General features: G+C 33.9%; 1 protein-coding gene across 2 annotated transcripts in view; it reads right to left on the bottom strand.

Annotated features, from left to right (window-relative positions):
* Window positions 1-10606: 10606 nt before the first annotated feature.
* The window catches only part of LOC106741945 (RING-box protein 2), a 70377-nt gene continuing 60680 nt past the window's right edge, over window positions 10607-20303 (bottom strand). The window contains exons 3-4 of one of the 2 annotated variants that reach the window (XM_014614407.1): window positions 11035-11240; window positions 10607-10941 (exon numbers count right to left, since the gene is read on the bottom strand). In XM_014614407.1, the coding sequence (XP_014469893.1) occupies window positions 11059-11240 (182 nt within the window). In that variant the 3' untranslated portion in view covers window positions 10607-10941; window positions 11035-11058. Of the gene's footprint in view, window positions 11241-20303 lie in introns of both variants that reach the window. The other variant, XM_014614405.1, reaches the window with a different exon arrangement.

Raw genomic sequence — 20303 nt, 5'->3', positions numbered from 1 at the left:
AAAATTACTAATTACACGATAATCATAATAATATAGTGATTTAATTATATAATAATTTTTTGTATCATAATACAGCAATATGCAGAAATAACAATGAATGCATTCACGTTGCAATTTACTAGTAGTTTGTGATATGAAATACTATTTTTCCAATCGCATAGTTAATATAATTGTTTGTGACTTCATATTTTGCAAAGTTATTCCATATGCTAATCTCGACGAACATTTTAAACTATTGGCCGTACAAACAATAAATTGATGACCTGGCGACAGCAATTTTTTTTCGGCCTAACGTTTATGCGAACTAAAACAGATTACTGTTCTTTTTATGTTTAATACTGTAATGAACGTTGAATACAAATTTGTGCGTGTGCGTTATTCACCAATGTATGTAATTTCACTTATCCATATATTCAATATAACAAACTCGACAGAACAATAAGTAATAAATATTGTTATCATGGATGTGTTGTACTCTCCAACCGTCATTTTATTGCTACCTATATATAACTTCAACTCTTGCTCGCTGCCTGTTTTTAAGACACGAAAAAAATACTGTTGAATCAATAAAAGTTCCAACAGCGCGCGTAATTGAAGTAAATCTTGAACGATAGTAATATAAAATAAAACTAACACTTGTTGGAACAATATATGATATATTAGTTTCAACAATGTTGTTATTGAATCAAGATTTACTTCAATTATGCGCGCTGTCGGAAATTCTATTGATTTAATAGTATTTTCCGTATATTAGTTTTATGATATCATTTTTTATTTCGATGCTTAGATTTAATTGCCACGCCACTGTATGGCACGTTAGTAACAGGACGCCGCTCGCTGCTATCAACGGTACATAATGTAGCGATATATTATATTACAAGCGAAAACACGCAGAAACGGTTACGAGAGATTCGTGAGATGACCGGGCACTTTTTTTATGCAATGTGGTCCTTTTAACAGGCAAGTGTTGTTCGTACTTTGCATGGGATTTTTCTCCAGGTAGATCGGTTGGGTAGACGAGAGCACAATCGCTGGAAAGTATATAAACTCGCTGCTGACGAAGCGACGTGAGCCCGTGCACGTAGTTCGACAAATTCCATTAGCTTCTTCGGGAACATCGTCAAAATGTCATCACCGCGGATGAACGTTCAGCGAAGAAACGTATATCGCACATAGGTATTTATAAGTTCAGAATGAACGAGATATTTTCCTAGTAACTTTCTTACGTGTATTCACGTAGAAGAGAAAATCATGATTAAAGTGATATCAATGTGATGTCAAAATGATGAGAAAGTGATGACCGAATCGTGATGAAAAAGTAAGTAGGACGACTACTTTGATTAAGCTAATATTTTGGTGAATAATAAATATATTGCCGACACAATTTTCAGTTCCATAACTTGTTGTTTAACAATAATCGGAAAGTTAATAATTTGCCTATTTGTGTTAGCAAAAGAACAGGCAAAAGAACATTTGACTGACAGCAATTTTTGTTGATTAGCTTTATCGAGCTTCGGTGAAAGTCACTTTTATAATTATCTTTTGGTCGTCAACGTTTCAAGGTCAACGTAATTTTTCGTTCTACCTGAGAGTATCAAGCGATTATCAATTATATTCATTATACGAATACTTGTCTCGCTTCTAACGAGAACTTTGTAAGAAAGAGCCTCTGCGGCTTTCTTGGAACGCTATGTTTGCTGAAATCTTCTTTTTTTCAGTGTAAAATCTGGCACTTCACAATCAGGAAATCGCCAGTCATAGTGTCGACATTTTTCACAGAACGTTATCCGTAGTGTGTCCTTCTTGCGTAAATTAAAATTCGCAATGACAGTAAGTCTCTGACGCAACAATGCCGGGTTATTAGCAGACTACAAGCGATAGCCAATAGGAACGTCGCTTTCACGGAGGCTCGCCTCGTCACTGTATGTCGTCGTCGTGGGAGACCAGTTGCTTTCAAGGAGAACCAATGGGAAAGTTGGCGCCCGTCTGCCGCTAGTTGATAAAATTAGCCGTTTATCTCGCCCCAATCATATGTTACGTTATTGTAGATAACGAGATTATATGCTGCGCTATATAATTCCTAGTAGGCTCGTCATGAAAAACGAATCTATGTATCTGTTTATTCGGTAAAACTATACGACTTCTAATTATATGAGCAGCTATCAAGCGTTATCGTTACTCGCATATTCCAATTCGATGGTTTGTTCAAAATGCAAAAGGCTTTTTTTTGTTAAAATTCCATATCGACGCATATGTTCTTTGTTTTATATTAATTGAAATTTGTTTTGTAACGCGCCAACATTAAATAGTAGTTTTTGTAATTAAGCTTCTTTCTTCTTGGAAAATGATAGCAAGAATATCAAGTCGTAATATTTTATACTTGATTATTCTACGTAGATTTTGCATAATACAACTAGAATAGAGAAGATATACAGAGCAATGAGGTCGACACAAAAAGTGTTATTATTATTATTTATTTAACATAGATTACGAGGCAGAAAATGGAAGAATATTTTACATATTTATTGAGCGTTGATTACGCATAGATAACCAATATTGCTCGCAACGAACGTCACTTTTCCTCATACGCGCATTAGTTTACGCTAAATTTAAATGAAAAACGAAACGTTTTGCATGGAAAACAATTTGGAATTTCAGTATATTCCACAAATTTTGTGGAAATCACCAACGGTTAATTTGCTTATTCTACAAAAATTGTCATATTTTACATTGCTGTGCCGCAGGGAAGATATCGAGGTGGAACTTGTGAAACAGCGTTCCACAAATTCCTGTTTCACACCTTCCGCGGTCCTCTAATACGGCGCGCGTCAACGTTACAAATAAACGTCGTTTTATACAAAGAACCTTTCTCCTGCGCACCAAAAGTTTCGAAGGAAGTTTGCGTCATCCTATTTAGTCAGCCTTTCATCGCAGCCTCGCCCATATTTCTTTTTTTCTCCAGTCAAGCTTCATTGCCGTTTCTCTTGTAACAGTAGATGTAAGAGAGATTATATATCACTTCGCATTAATAAGCAGAAATGCAAATTTTAACACTGATGTTTCACAACAATATGTTTGCGAAATTTATAATTAAATTATTGACCGTCGTAGCCTTTTCAACTTAAAGAGTTTATGTACAAGCATGACCGTGTACACGCAATTACTATATAAAATAATTTATTATATACACATCATTATATGTTATCATATAGGAACACAGTTGAAATAATATAAAATTTTAATATTGTATAATAAAACTAAAACTCTCCGTTATCTCCGTTTGCTATTCTGAGATGTAATTCATCGGAAACATTTTCTTTGTAAGCATATTTCTTATCAGAAGAAAGTAATTTAATATTATATGGGATGAACATTATATACGATCTCACATGTACATTTATAGAGGACAGGACTACTTTCAATTTGGTGAGAATATGTAATCAATGAATTCTAAAATTTAATTCATTCATAGCTGCTTTCGGCTATAATAACAGGGAAACATATAGATGAAAAGATTTAATTAATCTGGCTTAATCAATGCAGCTAATGACTCAAGCTTGCGGGAAAATTTTGGTGTTGCTGAAAGAATATTACAATGTGTTATTTTACATGTATTGCTGGGTATTAGTTGTGCAATAAACCATGTAAACCATAGTCGTTCAAAGGCAATTTTTAATTTAAATCAAGGATATTAGCAAAGTAAGAAAAAAATACCTACGAATTCTCGTAATTTTAACCACGAGTTCCGTCAAGTTCTCCAAATCTACTCAGTGGTATTTACTTTATCGAGTATTTTATACAACTTTAATACAAGCGTAACATACGGATCTCAAATCACTCGGTATACATCGGAAATCTCGCAAGAGTAAGATATTACAATTATTTTATTTTTTATGGCAGAAAATAAAACTAGAGACACGGATAACGTTTATGTTATATTTCTGAAGAATCTTTTCCAAAAACTCAAGAATATTTATTTTTCATCTCAAATAGATCAATTTACCTTAAAAAAATAACATTAACACAAATTGCGTTATTTTAATAATTTAATAAACTATTTTAATATTTTCATGAACTAATTGTTATAAACTATTCTAATATTTTAATAAACTAATTTAATAAACTAATTTTTATATTTTAACAAACTATATAATACACGTGTTATATAACATTATACTTTCTAAATTTTGCAAATACTAGACAACAACGCGTACATAACATTATTATCCAAGGTCCGTCAACTGGATACTCAGAACCGGATCGGAACTGAGGATAATATTTAAAAACAACTGCACAACGATTTATACTGATAAATGGTACTTTGCTGGCTAACAGCAGGTGAGTGTAGAATAAAACAGACATTAGAAACATCTAAACACATCTTTAGAAACACATCGTAATCTTTTGCTAACTCATAGTAACTCATTTACTAATATAAATGTATCTGAAAATTAGATGATAAAAAAATATATATATAGAGAGAGAGAATCTGACACAAGCTAACCATGATACTTATAGTTTAGGTCAATATGAACAAAAGAGTCCTGTATCATTTTGCAAACAACCACACAAAATTTGGAATTATTGAAAATGGCCATGTATAAACTTCTTTAGTTAATAACTAAAAAGTTTGCATAGTTATTTGCAAAGTGGTGAGGACATTTTTGACTTGATCCACGAGTATATGACAGCTTTTGTATGTATCTAGTGACAGACATCAGTATATTAAACCTTGAACCTCAACCTTGAATCTGTCGTATAAATTATACAATCGTCCTGCTTTATATACAGGATGTATCTGACGCAACTCGTATTATACTTGTAGCTTAGATCAATATGAACAAAAAAACCTCTACCATTTTGCAAACAATCAAAACAATAGTAAAATTTTTATTTATTAATAATTGAAAATGTATCGATTCCTCTCTAATTAATAACTCAAATACGTTTATATTATATATAAAAATACTTTGCGATACGGATAATATGTTTGAAATTGTCGAGATAATTTCGATCGATGTTTAAAATGAACTCTTCAGATTGTCGCTGTTTTCTTCCCACATAAATGACATTACAAGCGTATGGTCCTGATACCTAGCTTATTTCGTGAGACTGCGGTTACATCGCGACAGTTCGTGTCTCGCAGGTTCCCTGCTTATGTAGCGTGAAATGCATCAGTAGTCGTCGTTACCGAGGTTGCAGCGAGCTGAGAATTCTGCAGCGCGATACGATCTGCGTTGCAAAATCTTGACGCGAAGAATCGACTCGAGCAGCGATGGCTGCGAAAACTGAGAAGACCAATGAATTGGCATGCAAGGTCCGAGAGCGTACCCAAACGAAATGTCAATCATGTTACACTTAACCCTGTCACGTGGCTAGACAATCTTTGCCGTAATATCGCGTGCTGAAATATTGCGCACACGTCAACCGTGCGATATCGACTTAGGTTGAAGACTGAACGGACTGTTCGCTACTTACGTAAGGCGCGGCCTTGGATCCGGAAGAATAAAACATTAATGACGAATGAGAATAACATATAGAAGGTTTTATGTAAGAGCAAATCGATACACCTCCCGTAGACTCTTTCCCGCGGAGGTCTTCAAAAAAAAGATATAAGTAGCGTAATCGCACGTTCGACCTTTGCAGTCACGCGCGTATCGTATCATGGAAATTGTAAAACTAGTCGCACACTTTGGATCGGAGTAGCGACGACGCTACTACCTGTTGACGGGTAATGTGAACGAACATTGTTATATGTATACTTTAATTTGTCATTCTTGTTATGAGAATAGTATAAATAAAAATAAGCGCAGGCTTGTCTCGAAATATAGAAATCTAATATCCCAGATGGTGGAACTTCTAAAAGACGTTTTAAAAACGCCTAAAAGATATCTGAACAAGTAGGAAGTCTTTTAGACATCCATAAGATGTTTTTGAGAAGTTTTTTGGAAATTTCCGCTACCTGAGACTCGATGGTTAATAAAATTGACAAATTCTGCTTTGACCCTTGAGATTAATCTTAATTCTCAAACAAATATTAATTCGAATGTATGTTGAAGAGTCTGTGGTTTCTTCTTAAAGATCATTCTATATCTGTGAATATATGAAATTAATAAGAAAACAGCTGCTAATCACTGAAAATATTTCCCATTTTTATGTCATAGCACAAAAGGTAATTATAACTTATAAAGAAATAAGTGGAAATGTACAGTTTCTCGATTATTACGCTCCTTTTCACTCATACCAGGTAAAATTGTTGAATATTTATTGCGCATCGAAATTAATTTCGTTCGATAACTAACAGCCTTGGCACATAAAAGTTAAATTTCCCATCAAAGTAGAGACAAGAACTAAATTTTGACCATTTTGTGATTTGTTAAACTGATAAAGTGTACAATACATCTTGCAAGTCTTGATTCGACCGTTTCCAACAGACTTACGGTGGTTTCACTGACAAAAAGTCATTCACATATGGATGTCATCATCCAAAGATTCCACGTACATATTATCACTATCATGATCTAAAACGACTATACGCATACACGTGAACTATTTATTCAAATCTTTCAGATGCAAAAGCTTATTGAGGGAAATATTTCTTGCGTTGATTTTATTCGTACGCAGACAATTCAGAAATGTTTAAGAAATATTGTAACAGATCAATTTTGAGATCACGGCCGACTAACTCTTTTGAGAAAGAAGAGAGACTTTTGAAAGGATTCTTCACCAATTCTCCATATCGTGTCTCTTCTTCTTTCGCTTTTTACATATCTCTTGGGGAAAAATTAATTAATAACTTCCATTTGATTATTTAAGGGATCGAATTGATAAATAAATTAAAAAAAGAAAAGATCCGAAGCGCCATTCCGTTGTTTCGATTTTGCCTAAAAATTCGCCGCATAGGCGACCGCTCGAATATCTCTGCGTATGTATCTTTGATCGAGTGCAAGTCAGCTTAAAAGTTTTGATTCATCGGCACAAAAAATAGCAGTATATCGCGCGACGCTCGTCAGCTGCGCGCGCTCGTGCGCATTATGCCGCACGTAACGTTATTCGCGAGTCCGAAGGTTATCGCCACTATACGCTATCGCTACTCGCTCGTACGTGCGTGTTGTCACGTGAAGGAGGCTCGTCCGGAGGCTCGACCAATCGCGTCATAGAAAGGCAAGACGGCGCCCACTACGGGCGACCTCGCTAACCGTGATTAATTATTATCGTTTCTTCGAACGCGCGGTTATCGCGGTTAGGCAAGAAGGCTTTTTGCGAGAAAGAGCTCACATATCGACTCTTGTCCCTGGAATCTTGATACCGTGACAAGAGCGAATGCCTTCAATGAGGATGCGCGGATGAGAACGTGACGTCGACGTTCTCTCGCACGAGAATGTTCGTTCCTCCGCGCGATTGCCATGAGAATTTCGCGGAATCCAAGACGAAGCGCTTTATGACTCGTCGTAAGTCTAAATGATGTTGCGTAACGGGGAGTTGCTGTAAGCCTGATTCTAGAATAACGCAAAAAACACATCGTATACGACTCTGTAACACAATCCGGTCTGCATATGATTAGAATACTGAAGGTAAAAATGGAATAGAAACAATCGAACTTTTTGCGCAAAACGGAGAGACGGAATTACATAAATTACACATCTTTTTCTTAGAAACGAACTACGAGAAAACCGAATGATATAGAAATGGTGAAGAGAATATACATTGCGATATAAATATATCGCTAAAAATAATTATTAGTTATACTAGTAATCAATCAGATTCTATAGCAGAATTATAGGTTTGAAGAGCCGTAAATATTGCGAGCCCAAGAATCTATATGAGCAATTGCGAATCGAATAATCAATTTTACATTCGGAATTGGAACGCAGTACTAGTACTATTTCAGCCGCTTATAACTGTTTATATATCTTGGTATACCAAAATTCTTAAATTCTGCAAACCTGTAAGGACTGGATTTTTATACTTTTTATATTTTTTTATATTAAATTCTATATAACTTATATCAACTTTGTTAAATTATCAAGAATTTATTAAGAACATTACTTATCAAGGAAACTAACTTATCAAGAAAATATATACTCATGAAGAAAAACTCTTAAGTTAACTTATCAAGAAAAAGTTTTAAAAGAAGAAAGAACGTTTCGAAATATCTATCATATCTATAAAAATATCATTAAGTTTTCTACAAAAAATTATTACATCACATAATAAATGTAAACACTATTTTAATTAAGAGGATTGTCATGATTTAGCAAAAATTAAACAGTCACCGTGACTGCTTAAGTGCGTCACAATGTGCACAATCTAAATATATCGAAGTTGGTAACTAAATATCACAAACACTTAAATTACATCTCATTTATTCGGGTGTTTCTTTATTTAAAAATAGAAATTAACTAATTAAAGATTACTAATTACTTACCGGGACGGCGAATTTTATAGCCGTAATTTAAATATTGTTTCTCTCTCTCTCTCTCTCTCTCTCTCTCTCTCTCTCTCTCTCTCTCTCTTCTTTTTTCGTCTCTTTCTAATTTCAGTTTCAGGAGGAAATGAGAAAATCTTGATCGAATTAATATCACAAATTGGCAAACTTTTGCGACATTCTAATTGTCTTAACTGAAAGTTAAATCTAATCGCATGTTTAGAAAATATATGATGTTGTCAACACTGGCACTGATTAGCTGAGAGCACTACAATCTATCACACAAGAGCGTATCGGCGATATCTTTGAAACTTGATACCTAATGAAAGCGAGACCATGATAATCTAGATATATACAGTCTTCTCGAATACGCGTTAGCTCAGTTTCTTTTAGATACATTACGTCATTAAAGAGAACAGAGCTTCAGAGATGAGTACGTATACAAAATGGTTTGAGGTGGTCCTCCTGTGTAGTCACCCAAAAGGGCCAAAAGTGAGTTTTTCAAGTGCTGCTAAATACCTGCATAAGTCGTCATAATTCATTAAGAAGTGAGTAAAACGATATAAAGAAACAAAAAGTGTCGATGACTTTCCAGATCGCGGCTCAAAGCGAAAGACTACCAACCGGGAAGATAAAGTGATTCTTCGACTTTTTGAGAAAAATCCGAATCTTTCTTTACGAAGAGGACTTTTGGCAAAACAGGGTGCAAACATTAGTATAATGACACTGAAACGTCGTTTCGAAGAGCATAACGTTAAATGGCATAGTACAATACCCAAACCATTACTTTCAAAAAAGCATGTCAAAAATTGTCTGGCGTGAGCTCATCAAAATATCGATCGTGACTGGAGTAACATAGTGTTCAGTGATGAATCTTCCTTTTGGTCCTGGTGTCCTATTAGGCATGCTTAGTCTAGCCGTGGACAACCAGTAATAAAAATAAATGTAAAACTCCTGACAAAAGTGCACGTTTGGGGTTGTTTTAACGTACAGGATTTCGGGAGTTTGTGCGTCTTCACAGACGATTTGAATGTACAAAAAATGTTAAAATTGTATCAAAGGGGACTTCTCACATCAGTTAAACGTTTAGTAAAACTTAAGACGAATGGATTTTGCAAGAAGATAACGACCCGAAACATCGAAGTCGAATCTGTACCGAATGGAAAGCGAAAAATTGTATCATCGTACTGAATTGACCTTTCCAGTCCTCTGATGCAAATCCGATAGAAAATTTATGGCCCATAATGAAGCACAAACTTAAGGGAAAACGTATATTAAAATTAAAAAAACTTAATAAAACGTGGAGATCAATCAAATATGGAGATCGCTACTTATGTCATACGCCGAGAAATTGATAGAAAGTATACCAAGAAGATGCGAAGCTATAATTGTTGACAAAGGAGATTGGACTTACTATTAAAGTAAGAACATATTAGTGTTTTCTATATACTTTCGATTTATCGAAATAAATTTACAAATAAATTTATATTTAAAGAGATATTGCCAACGCTCTTGTATAACAGACTGTATTTACATGTCCGCTATGACGTCTAAGCATGATAAATATGTCGTCATATTTGACAACAGTGTTATCTGATGTTTACATTCGCTTCGGACGTTGATCACGACTGTTCGGCGAGTTGACGGAGCGCACTTTGTACTTCGAGACGACGATCAAAGTAATCTTTGATCTGTCTCCGAAGTGTCATTTCCGATTATCTGACAATCGATACATGTATTTTTTTGTGTATGTCTCTCACATGATTCACTCTCAATAATTTGGTACCTACTGTGAGAATGCAATTTTCATCGCGAAATTAACTATAAGCTTGTCATACATGTGTTAAAATGGGATAAATACGATTTGTGCCAATTAATCGTTCGATCATTGTCATAGTTATTCATTGTTACATACATTGTTATTTTCTTATAATATGTATATTCTTACATACGATGTACTATGTACTATGTAACAACATAAAACTGATACGAAAAACTTTCCTTTTTAGCATATTTTAAATAGTCTTTTAAACGACAACGAAACAGATGATGCATTCACGAAAAATTCCATGTCAAGCAGTAAAATCATTTCAACTGGCAATGTAATTTTTTATTTATTTAAATACATAAAATAAGGAATAATCTATTTATATAATGTTACATTATTCATATAATTATATCAAATATACAGTTCGACGTCTCATTTAGAGAAAATAAATTGGCCGACCTATCCCCATTAATATATAGATAAAAATCATATCTTATAATAAAGGATAATCATTACATTGACAACAATGAAATTCAAATGAAAGTCAAATGAAATTGTAAAAATAAAAGATTGTGATGTTAAAAAAAATTACGAAGGAACAATCGATTTCTTTACGAGCTTTTTTATGATTCACAAGCCTTAAAGGAGGAATCTTGCGTACATATGTACGACTGTATAGCAGGTGTAATAGCCGTTCGAAATTTAACAACGAGAAATTTCAATCATTATGAACTCCGTCGTATCTCTGAAACTTCCAAAAAGCGAAGTGAACCTTGGACTTTGATAGGATGTTTCTCGACGATAACAAGAACTCGTCACAACAGTCGAATAATCCCACCTTGAAAAAATGAGAAGCGGCAGATTATTTCCCCATTCGCTGGATAGACCATTCTTGCTGGCAAAGCGGACATCGATTGTTTTGTTTGACCCAGAGTGACATGCAGCAATAGTGGAATGAATGATTACATTCGCCCCACACAACCACACAATCTTGTCGACCGTACCACTCCTTCTTACTTTCAGCTTGGCATCGCAAGCAGGCATCTAAAAATTAAAAAATAAACATACACATTAATAAGTGATATTCTGTGTACGGAATGCCTTAAAATTAATAGATAATTCATATTACAATTTGTTTCTTCTTAGCTCGGAATAAATTTTTTTTTAAGGAAAAAGTTAAGACCATCATATTTTGGAGCACTTAAAATTTCAATATTTGATATTGTGATCTAACTAAGACGCACATTAAAATTCTGAAATTCTGCGTTTTTTAACATTTTACCTAACAACATCACTAGTCAAAAAAATGTTAAAATTCTACAAGTTATATAGAAAATGAACTTAAAATATCTATTTCTGATAAACATGTATTAGAAATCTATTAGAATTCTTTTAAAACTTACAACTTTAAAAAAATTTATTAACAGGCTCCTGCAAAGTATTAAATAACATAGAACGATATTTTATCATATCACAAGATGTCTCAATGGACAAATCTCATTTGAGCACGTAGAACGGATTGAGATGAACAAAAAAGTATCCTGTATCATTTTGCAAACAAAATGGCCATTTTCAAAAATCAATAACTCAAAATTTTGCATGTTGTTTTGTATTTTTGTTTATATATATATAATAAATATATGATATAATCCATTCTCTCTCTAAAACAACATACATTCGCATAAATTCTGCTAAGAAATAAATAATCTCGCAGGGAAATCCGACGATTACTTTCTTCTACAGGCTACATATTAATGAAAGCAAAGTCGCCATCTAATTATAATATTGTAATGGATATCGTGAGAACGTACTATCGTGGCGATGAATCGTAGAAGTCAATAACTCTTCAAATTGGTCCTTGAACATTGAATGACGATGAAATCAAGAACAACACTTGTTGCGAAATATTATGGAAATAGCGATTAATGACGTCACGAAACCACGTTTGAACGTGGTTAAAAATTAACAAGAGATTGAGTTACATTTAAAACAAAAACTGATAAAATGCTGAAGTCGAGTGTGTGATTAGCGCGTCGCGACCTTGCGTGCTGAAGAAACAATCGAAGAACAACCATTCGCATTATAAAATAAAAAGAGAGATTATGTTAATTAAGAAGGCTCTTCTTCAAATCTTCTGTATGTATTGCGCAAAATTGAGATTCGCGTGTAGCTTCAAAAGGGCGACTTTCACCCTTTTTAATTAACGCAATTTGCAGTTGTCAAGGGCGCATTTGCGCGCTAAACGGGTGACAATAACGTTACGTTTCATTCTATTTAACTGCGTTATAATCATATCGTCAGATTTATCATTTAATGTACTGTATGTTTGGCATTATTAAATCGTAAAGAAGTTTCTTTCGTATTTGCAAAAGTTTAACGTCCATTAAAAATTTCATCTCTTATTACTTATATTTATTTTCTTTTTTCTTTATTAATAGTTGTACTATAGCGTGGCATATCAGACAGCGCACTGGTCTACTGTGCTTGCGGTCCTGGGTTCGATCCCGGTAGAAACCAAAATATTTACGCTCGTGTCTTCTCTCGGAAAGAAGTGGCGACCTACCGAGAGTATCTTTGCCATGAACGCCTCTCTAGAAATTTGCCATTCGGAACCGGCGTTAAACTGTAGGTCCCATATGCCTGTGTATAATCAGCGTGCGCACTACAGACATATGAGAGAGGTCACCACACCGGAATATGGGCAATAAGACTAGGAAGAAGAAGAATAGTTGTACAAACATACACATAGATATATTATATTAATATTTTAAACACAAAGTGCAAGTGTTTTTATCTCTCATGTCACTTTTCAAAGTTGCATTTCTATCTTGAACTATAAAATGTGCAAATATATAAAGAAACGAAGGTAAACAATTGAAAGAAAGAAAAAGGGAGGGGGAATTAATGTTCGAATATCGATTCGCTCTTTCCCTGGATAATTACGTGCTGATTTTCGTGATTTAGCATAATTACATCTATGCAAGGTTTTCGCTTGATGTCACGTTCATCCCTTATCAAAATATCGCTGTGCATGGAATGAAAACGTGCTCGTGCTCAGCAAAAACACGATGTAATCGAGCATAGACATTCCATGATGAACGGAAGAATACCAGAGAACGAGGAAGATTCCTCATCGAAACCTGTACACTATAAAGGCACTAAAGCGCAGAGGAGATATAATGTGCAAGATGACATTTAGCCTTCGAAGCGGCACCGAGTAAAATTCTATTTGCATTGTGATAAGAACCGCGTTTGAAATGTCGGTGATTACGTCAAAGAGACAAATTACAAAGAACTTACTTCTAGCTTCATATTTATGCTAAATACATAGGAAGAATAAGTAAAACGTCTAAATAAAGAGTCGTGATGAACCGTAAACACGATAAACGTCAATAATTGCGGCACAAAACAGCACCAGATATTCCTTTCTTCATTTCCCACAATAGAATTGTCGGGATTGTCAGAAATGTTAAATAAAAAGTTTCATTATTTATCGACTTTCAGACTTCGAGATTTTAATTGAACAAATATATCGAAAGTACGATAAATAAAATGGGCTAATTTTGGCCCCCGGAGTAGCAAATAAAAACAGTATATAAAAGTAATGATATTTTTTGTAGTTGTTGAACTGCTGAATTTGATACTGACCATTAAAAAATTTCAAGTCAAGAAAGTATTAAAATTAACATACGAAGCTATTGGCACATTGCATGCGGGAAACGTACTTTTACGTTTTTTGCAGTCTGTCATTAGAGCGCGGGTCACATAAAAGTACGTATTTAGTAGATTTATGCTGGAGAGCGGGTATCGTATAAATACGATGGGCATTGTAAGTGTATACGGTGTTTGTGTTTGTGTTGCTAGGCAACGATTTCCATTGTTTCTTTTTAGAAATTTCGTTTGTCGAGTTACTTGGTTTAATTGAAAATTTTACTGAATACCAAACTCCCGCGAAATTCACGAAAAACGCCCGTTACACGCATAAGTCCGCGGCGAAATATACCCGCATGCAATGTGTTAAATATATAAGCTGTTATGAGAGATCGTTATTACTTACACACGAACTCGTATTACTTCTTATTGTTTACCAACAAGAACACGGTGTGTCTGAACTATCGTGATGTCATAATATCATTATCTACGCGGAACACCATAACAATATCTATCAAACATATTAAAATAATAATTACTCGAAAAGAATATTATAGCTTCTTTTTTGTGTAAATTCTTTTCAACTTTATCATGTATTCTAATAGCACGGGAATAAACTGTCAGTGGAATTTGTCTTACTAAGAAACAATAAATTTGGTAATAGTAAGCTTCGATTTCTAAAATACACATACAAAACGAAAGGATAATAAAGTAAAATGTTGATATATTCCTTGGTTACAAAATTTTATAGTCATTTTTATTATAAAATTATCTCTCCATGTACTTATACTGAAATTGATATTACTCTTTTTCACAATTTCTCTTTTCTGCTTTTTATTTTCTAATATTAAACAAATATAGTATAAGTGAATTTTGATGAATGCACGCATTAAGAATTCATTTTCCAATAAGAAAATTTAATGTCTCTATTCAATAATTTATGTAATTTGTCGGGCGGTCTCTATTCAATAACTTATGTAATTTATCGGACGGTAAATGAGATTTCACTCTGTCGGATCAGTCGGGGATTAATTTCGACGAGTTCGGTGCAAAGATAAAGATGACTCGCCTTTAACTTCACACGCAACAGGCCTGCCCTCCAAATCCTCGCACATAAACACATTTCGCCAAGTCGGCGACACGCTCGATACAACTCAATCAAGGCCTCGATCGACGAGAAAGAAATTTCCGTCGTTATCTGTCGTCTGTTGGCACTTCGTCGATTAATTCCCATCCGGGAGAGGGTATGAGACGGGGCGACAACTTCTCGTTGACCCCCTCCGGGGGATCGGAGCAAGCATACTGGACGTGCCCCCCAGACCTAAGCAAACCATTGGGCCAATTAGCCGCGACGACGTCGGCGACGATCGGCACGATAAGCGCGCATGTATAATCGTTCGACTAGGACCGTCGCTGACAAAAAGTTGTTTCGAGAATGCGAAATGTTGAATAATAAACTATGCACAATGAAAGAAGAACGGTTGAATTAAATGGTTAGCTCCTTGCTTGGGCATCGAAAATACAAACTATTTTTTGACAATTTTTTGGGGGGAGGGAGGGAATAAAATAAATAGAAAATCTATTTGAAAGTCATAAGCCGTCCCAAAGATTATTTTTAAAACCCTAAACTATCGATTAAATAAAAAAGTTCCATTTTTCGAAATCTCCAGAGAAGAAACCAGAAGAAACATTAGTAGCCGAAAATAATTATAACATTAGTGGGATTTTTCTCTAATGTATATTCTGCAAATCGTAGAAAATCTGTGAATTAAAATTATTTAAAAAAGAAAAACATGAAATTATAATTTTATATAATTGAATCTTCGTTATAGTTTTTCGAAAAAAAAAACCAATAATCTTTGATTTCTCCAGAACGCTCTTGCAACTTCGCACAATGATGATATGTTACTTTCGTAATTATCGTAATTAATAGCCGTAGATTCTGCAGTTCCTCAAACGCTATATTGTCGCGACTAATCCTTGATTCTCATGGAATTTTCCAAACTTATCGATATTATTAAATCTTACATTGTTGCCAGCGTAAGTCGCATTACGTCATGATAAATTTACTTCAATCGCATTACACTGACGTAACGTTCGCTAATATATTTCAATTAAATCAGGTTGCATACGCAAAGCGTTTCACTTCATCAATCACCACTTTGGCCCTATTTGCAAGAGGCTTTCTGGTCTATGTGCCTTGTCAAACACTTCGCGCATTGTAACATTCGAATTAATAATATAACATGACACTTGATAAAATGTAAGAAATTTCTCAGAAACTCGTAAATTATCCAAATATCAATAATAATCGTATCAATAGCGATACCGCAAATAATATCAAAAATAAAAATAATAATCAATAATATTACAGTATCAATAATATTACGGATCTTAAGTATATCTACAAGCATCAACTATAATGCTTCATCAATTATAATGCGGTTATTAAGGCGACTGGTGTCACAATGGTGGTGTCATTTTATTCATTACATATTAATTGCAAGCATTGCGTAAGTCTTAAATTTGTCGTAATCGTTATCGACAGGAAGACAATCTAACATTCGCAGATACTAATCTAATGCACTTGTGTCTTTTTTACACGGTATTTTCTTTACAAGATACACAATTACATGATTTTTTAAATACGTTGTACTATAATAGAAAGCGACGATGAATAAAATATCAATTTATAAAAAAAATTTTTTTTTTTTCATTTTTCTCAACACATTAGCTTTTCTTTTATGTGTTTGTTAAATAAAATGTTTCCAATGAATGTATTTCTATACTTTATATTGCTTTTTGCATAATTTGCGTTATTGCGTTACTTTAACACAAGTTTTATACTTTGTTGCAAATCAATTTTTACACGACTTTTTTCACGCGACTTTTTTTGCGCGCATCCATCGTGTAAAAAGAGACTCAAATGTATTTCAATATTGTTGAATTTCTGCTCAATTAAGTATTGAATTAGTTTTGTAGCAGTTCATGTTATTATTTATAATAATAGTAATGATAACATTAATATGAGTATGAAGTATAGCAACATATTATTTGCGTAGAAATTGATGAATATCGGTTAGTATGTATGTCGGTTTCGCATATCGGAGAATCGTTAAATTCGTGTGTGTGAAGCTGGCGTCTCACTTCGTGGAAACTCACAAACTATCAAGAGTTTTAGCTTCCTTCTTAATAGTTATAGAATTTCCGATAAGTTAAACAAATAGTTGTGCTCATTAAAGCAGGAAAAATCGATCCGAACAAACGAAGACGCCATGTTCACGCCGCGTCTCATTTTGTCCCCCACGTGTTCCTTTGACATTCAATACAAGATTTCAAAAAATTTAAAGTTTTACAAGAGTTCTAGAAAGAGTTCTAGCAATAAACATAGTTTTTTCAGTATTTAAATAATTTTTATGCCCGGAAGAAAATATTTTTACAGCTACAAAGATGAGATGCTGGTCGAAATCTTAGAGTTTTCGTCCATATAAAATACTTTTTGTATGATTCTGGACATATCTAAGTATTTCCCAAAGAGATCTAGGTACTGGCAATGTTGTACGATTTTTACATCTACAACTATTAAAAAGAAAACCCGAACTCTTAATAGTTTGTGAGTTCCCGCGAAATAAGGCGCCAGCTTTATACACGCGTTAAATTCAGCGTTGATGAGATAGTGTAGGTAATATATAGTCGGTGAACTAGGTCGCGCTGATTTCGTCGATGTAATGGGATAAACAAAGCTCACAGATCAAATATTTTAATAGAGATATTCGCTAATCATTGTAGTAGCTAGTAAATATTAGATATATTCGCTAGTCATTGTAGCAGCTAATATTAACTAACGACGTATAATATCTCAGCAAACACGTTTGCTTTTAATTTACACGCAAGCATAATCAAAAGATACGGATGCTGATCTAGCTGATCAAGTGCGCAGCCATAACCATGTATATATATTTACGTAATATACTGTTGAAGCTTAATGCAAGTCTTATAAAACATTGTTTGTATATTAACTATTCAACGTGCATACTTATCCTTTTCCACATTTATCTGTATTCTAGAATCCGAAATGAATTCTGCTTATCAATTATCAAAAAACATGTCGTTCCATCAATGCTAAATATTATATTAATTATTGGAAACAGTCCGGCAAAATGTTTCTAAAGACAAAAGAAACAAGGTGATTTTTCTCCATGACAATTGTCCTGCTCAAGCTGCAAAGATGACACAGAAGAAAATCGAACAGAATGTCGCGAAACTTAAAATAAAACCTCTTAATAGAAGACCCTGTACATGGCTTTTCTGCTCAATTTTATCCGTTCTACCTGCACACCATGAGAGTCGAGAACAGTTTGAGACATCCTGCTATAAGATATATATAAAAATTTATTTTTCCATAGACGTAGGAAACGTCTACTTTATTAAAAATTATGTATTTTCCTCAGAATGTAATAAATTGTACTGAAAAAATACTTGCTATCTGCAAGTATACTATTTCTTATTTTCGATCATTTGGAAATATTCATTTAAACAAATATTTACTAAAAGGTCTTTTTTTTTTAAATTAAGAGATCCGGTTTTAATATTTAAAAAATTCGCTTATTAAATTTCAACAAGTATTGCATTATAATGTAGTAAACCTGAACTTAATTGAAATAAACCTTTCAAGAATAAATAATTTTCTAATTTTAATTCTTCAGTTTATTAAAATCAAGTAAACAACGTTTATATTTTAACATTATTTCTTTAAATTAAGTAAATCTAACTTTAGTAAATATATTTATCAAAATTAAAAAAGTTTTCTTCTCAGCGTAATATCGAAGCAGTTTAGATATGTAAACGAGAACACACAGTTTAGCTTTATTGCGTTAATCGTATGTTTTTAGCCGTTTCATTTTACGTCATGTGATTCTAATGTGGTACGAAATTAACGTCTTTGTTTTGTCGAAACGTCGCAATATCGACTGAAGGTCGCGAATGAACAGACAAATTGTTTTAATTGTCGGAGAATTTCTAAGTAGCGTCAACATAAAACCGAGGAACTATAAAAACGATTTTGTAATACAGGCCTGCGTATGGTTTGCACGTTTTCATATATTTCGCCGACCGCGATCCTCACTCCCCTCGTTTCATTATATCTAGGCTCCTCTCGGAGACGAAAGACTCAAATCTCAGGGACGATATTAGCTAGAAATCGTATAAAATTTGATGAACGTTGTCCTGCACACTGTATACTGTGTAGAGAAGCATTATTATTACTACTATTATTATTATTGCTAAGAATAATAACAATAATAATACTTATACAACAACAACAACAACAATAATAATAATAATAATGTAACACTCCCACAAAAGGATTGTTATAATTAGGAAGTAAAAAAAGTAATCTTGATTACTCATATATATATATTTTTTTTTTCATTTTAAATATAAGTCAGTATAAATATTTATTTATTTTAATACAATTGTAAATAACGAAAGAGTGTATCAAACGGGGAAAGGAAAACAAAAGCACTTGTTTCTTCGAGCTCGACAAAGTCAAAAGTGTCATATTCCATTACTCACGTTAACACATACAAGTCTTTTGTTTTGTTTGAAAATCTCCCGGCTATGAAGGTGCATTCTTTCACGATTGGTTTTACCATATAATAGATCACACATAGATGGGCATGCACGAAATCTTGGTAGGTACTTTTCCTCGACAGTCAACAACGTCACCAGCAACCATCAGTTAACCCCGATCAATCGCGATTCAACCGCGGTGGTAACGGATCGTCGAGGAAAGAGACACGCAAATACGTGCGACCGCGAAATGATCTTCTGATTCGTGAGCTTGTTCGTTCACTCGCGACACGTGCGAGCGCGAATCGCGCGAAAATTAATAAGCCGTCGGAGCGAATGCAATGAGGAACGATATAAATTAAGTTTACAGCTATCACCTTGGTAATGATCACTTCGATACTGCTCTCCTCGCGGACAAAAATGCGTCTTTAAATATAAGTAAATATTTATTATAACTAAGTGCAAAAGACTGCGATAAGCACAGAAACGTACGGTTACGATATTACCATGGCTGCGTTCACTTTGGACGCTCACATACGCTGTAAACATCATTCTATTAGATGGTTATAGATGAAATGGCCGTTTTTGAATTTTAAATTTAAACTTTTATTCGATACACTTTGTGTGTGCGCGCGCGCGCGCGGGTGTATGTGTGTGTAAACGATGATATTCTATTAGAATTTACTTAAAATGTAAGTTCAAAATTAAACTAAGAATCGGAATCTGTGACGTAAAAACAAGCAATTTTTTTTTCCGGTAATAATTCTTTTTCCGGTAAAGAAAATATTTACACAAAATCATTTTTATGATATAAGTATGCGCGATCAAATCAAATTCCGTCCGATATTACACAAAAAAATTCCGTCTTACATAATAAGAAAATCA

The sequence above is a fragment of the Dinoponera quadriceps genome, unplaced genomic scaffold, assembly GCF_001313825.1.
Source record: "Dinoponera quadriceps isolate SergipeBrazil2010 unplaced genomic scaffold, ASM131382v1 scaffold458, whole genome shotgun sequence".
NCBI lineage: Eukaryota > Metazoa > Arthropoda > Insecta > Hymenoptera > Formicidae > Dinoponera > Dinoponera quadriceps.
The sequence above is the reverse complement of the archived record's forward strand: the minus strand, read 5'-3'. Positions and strand labels throughout refer to the sequence as shown.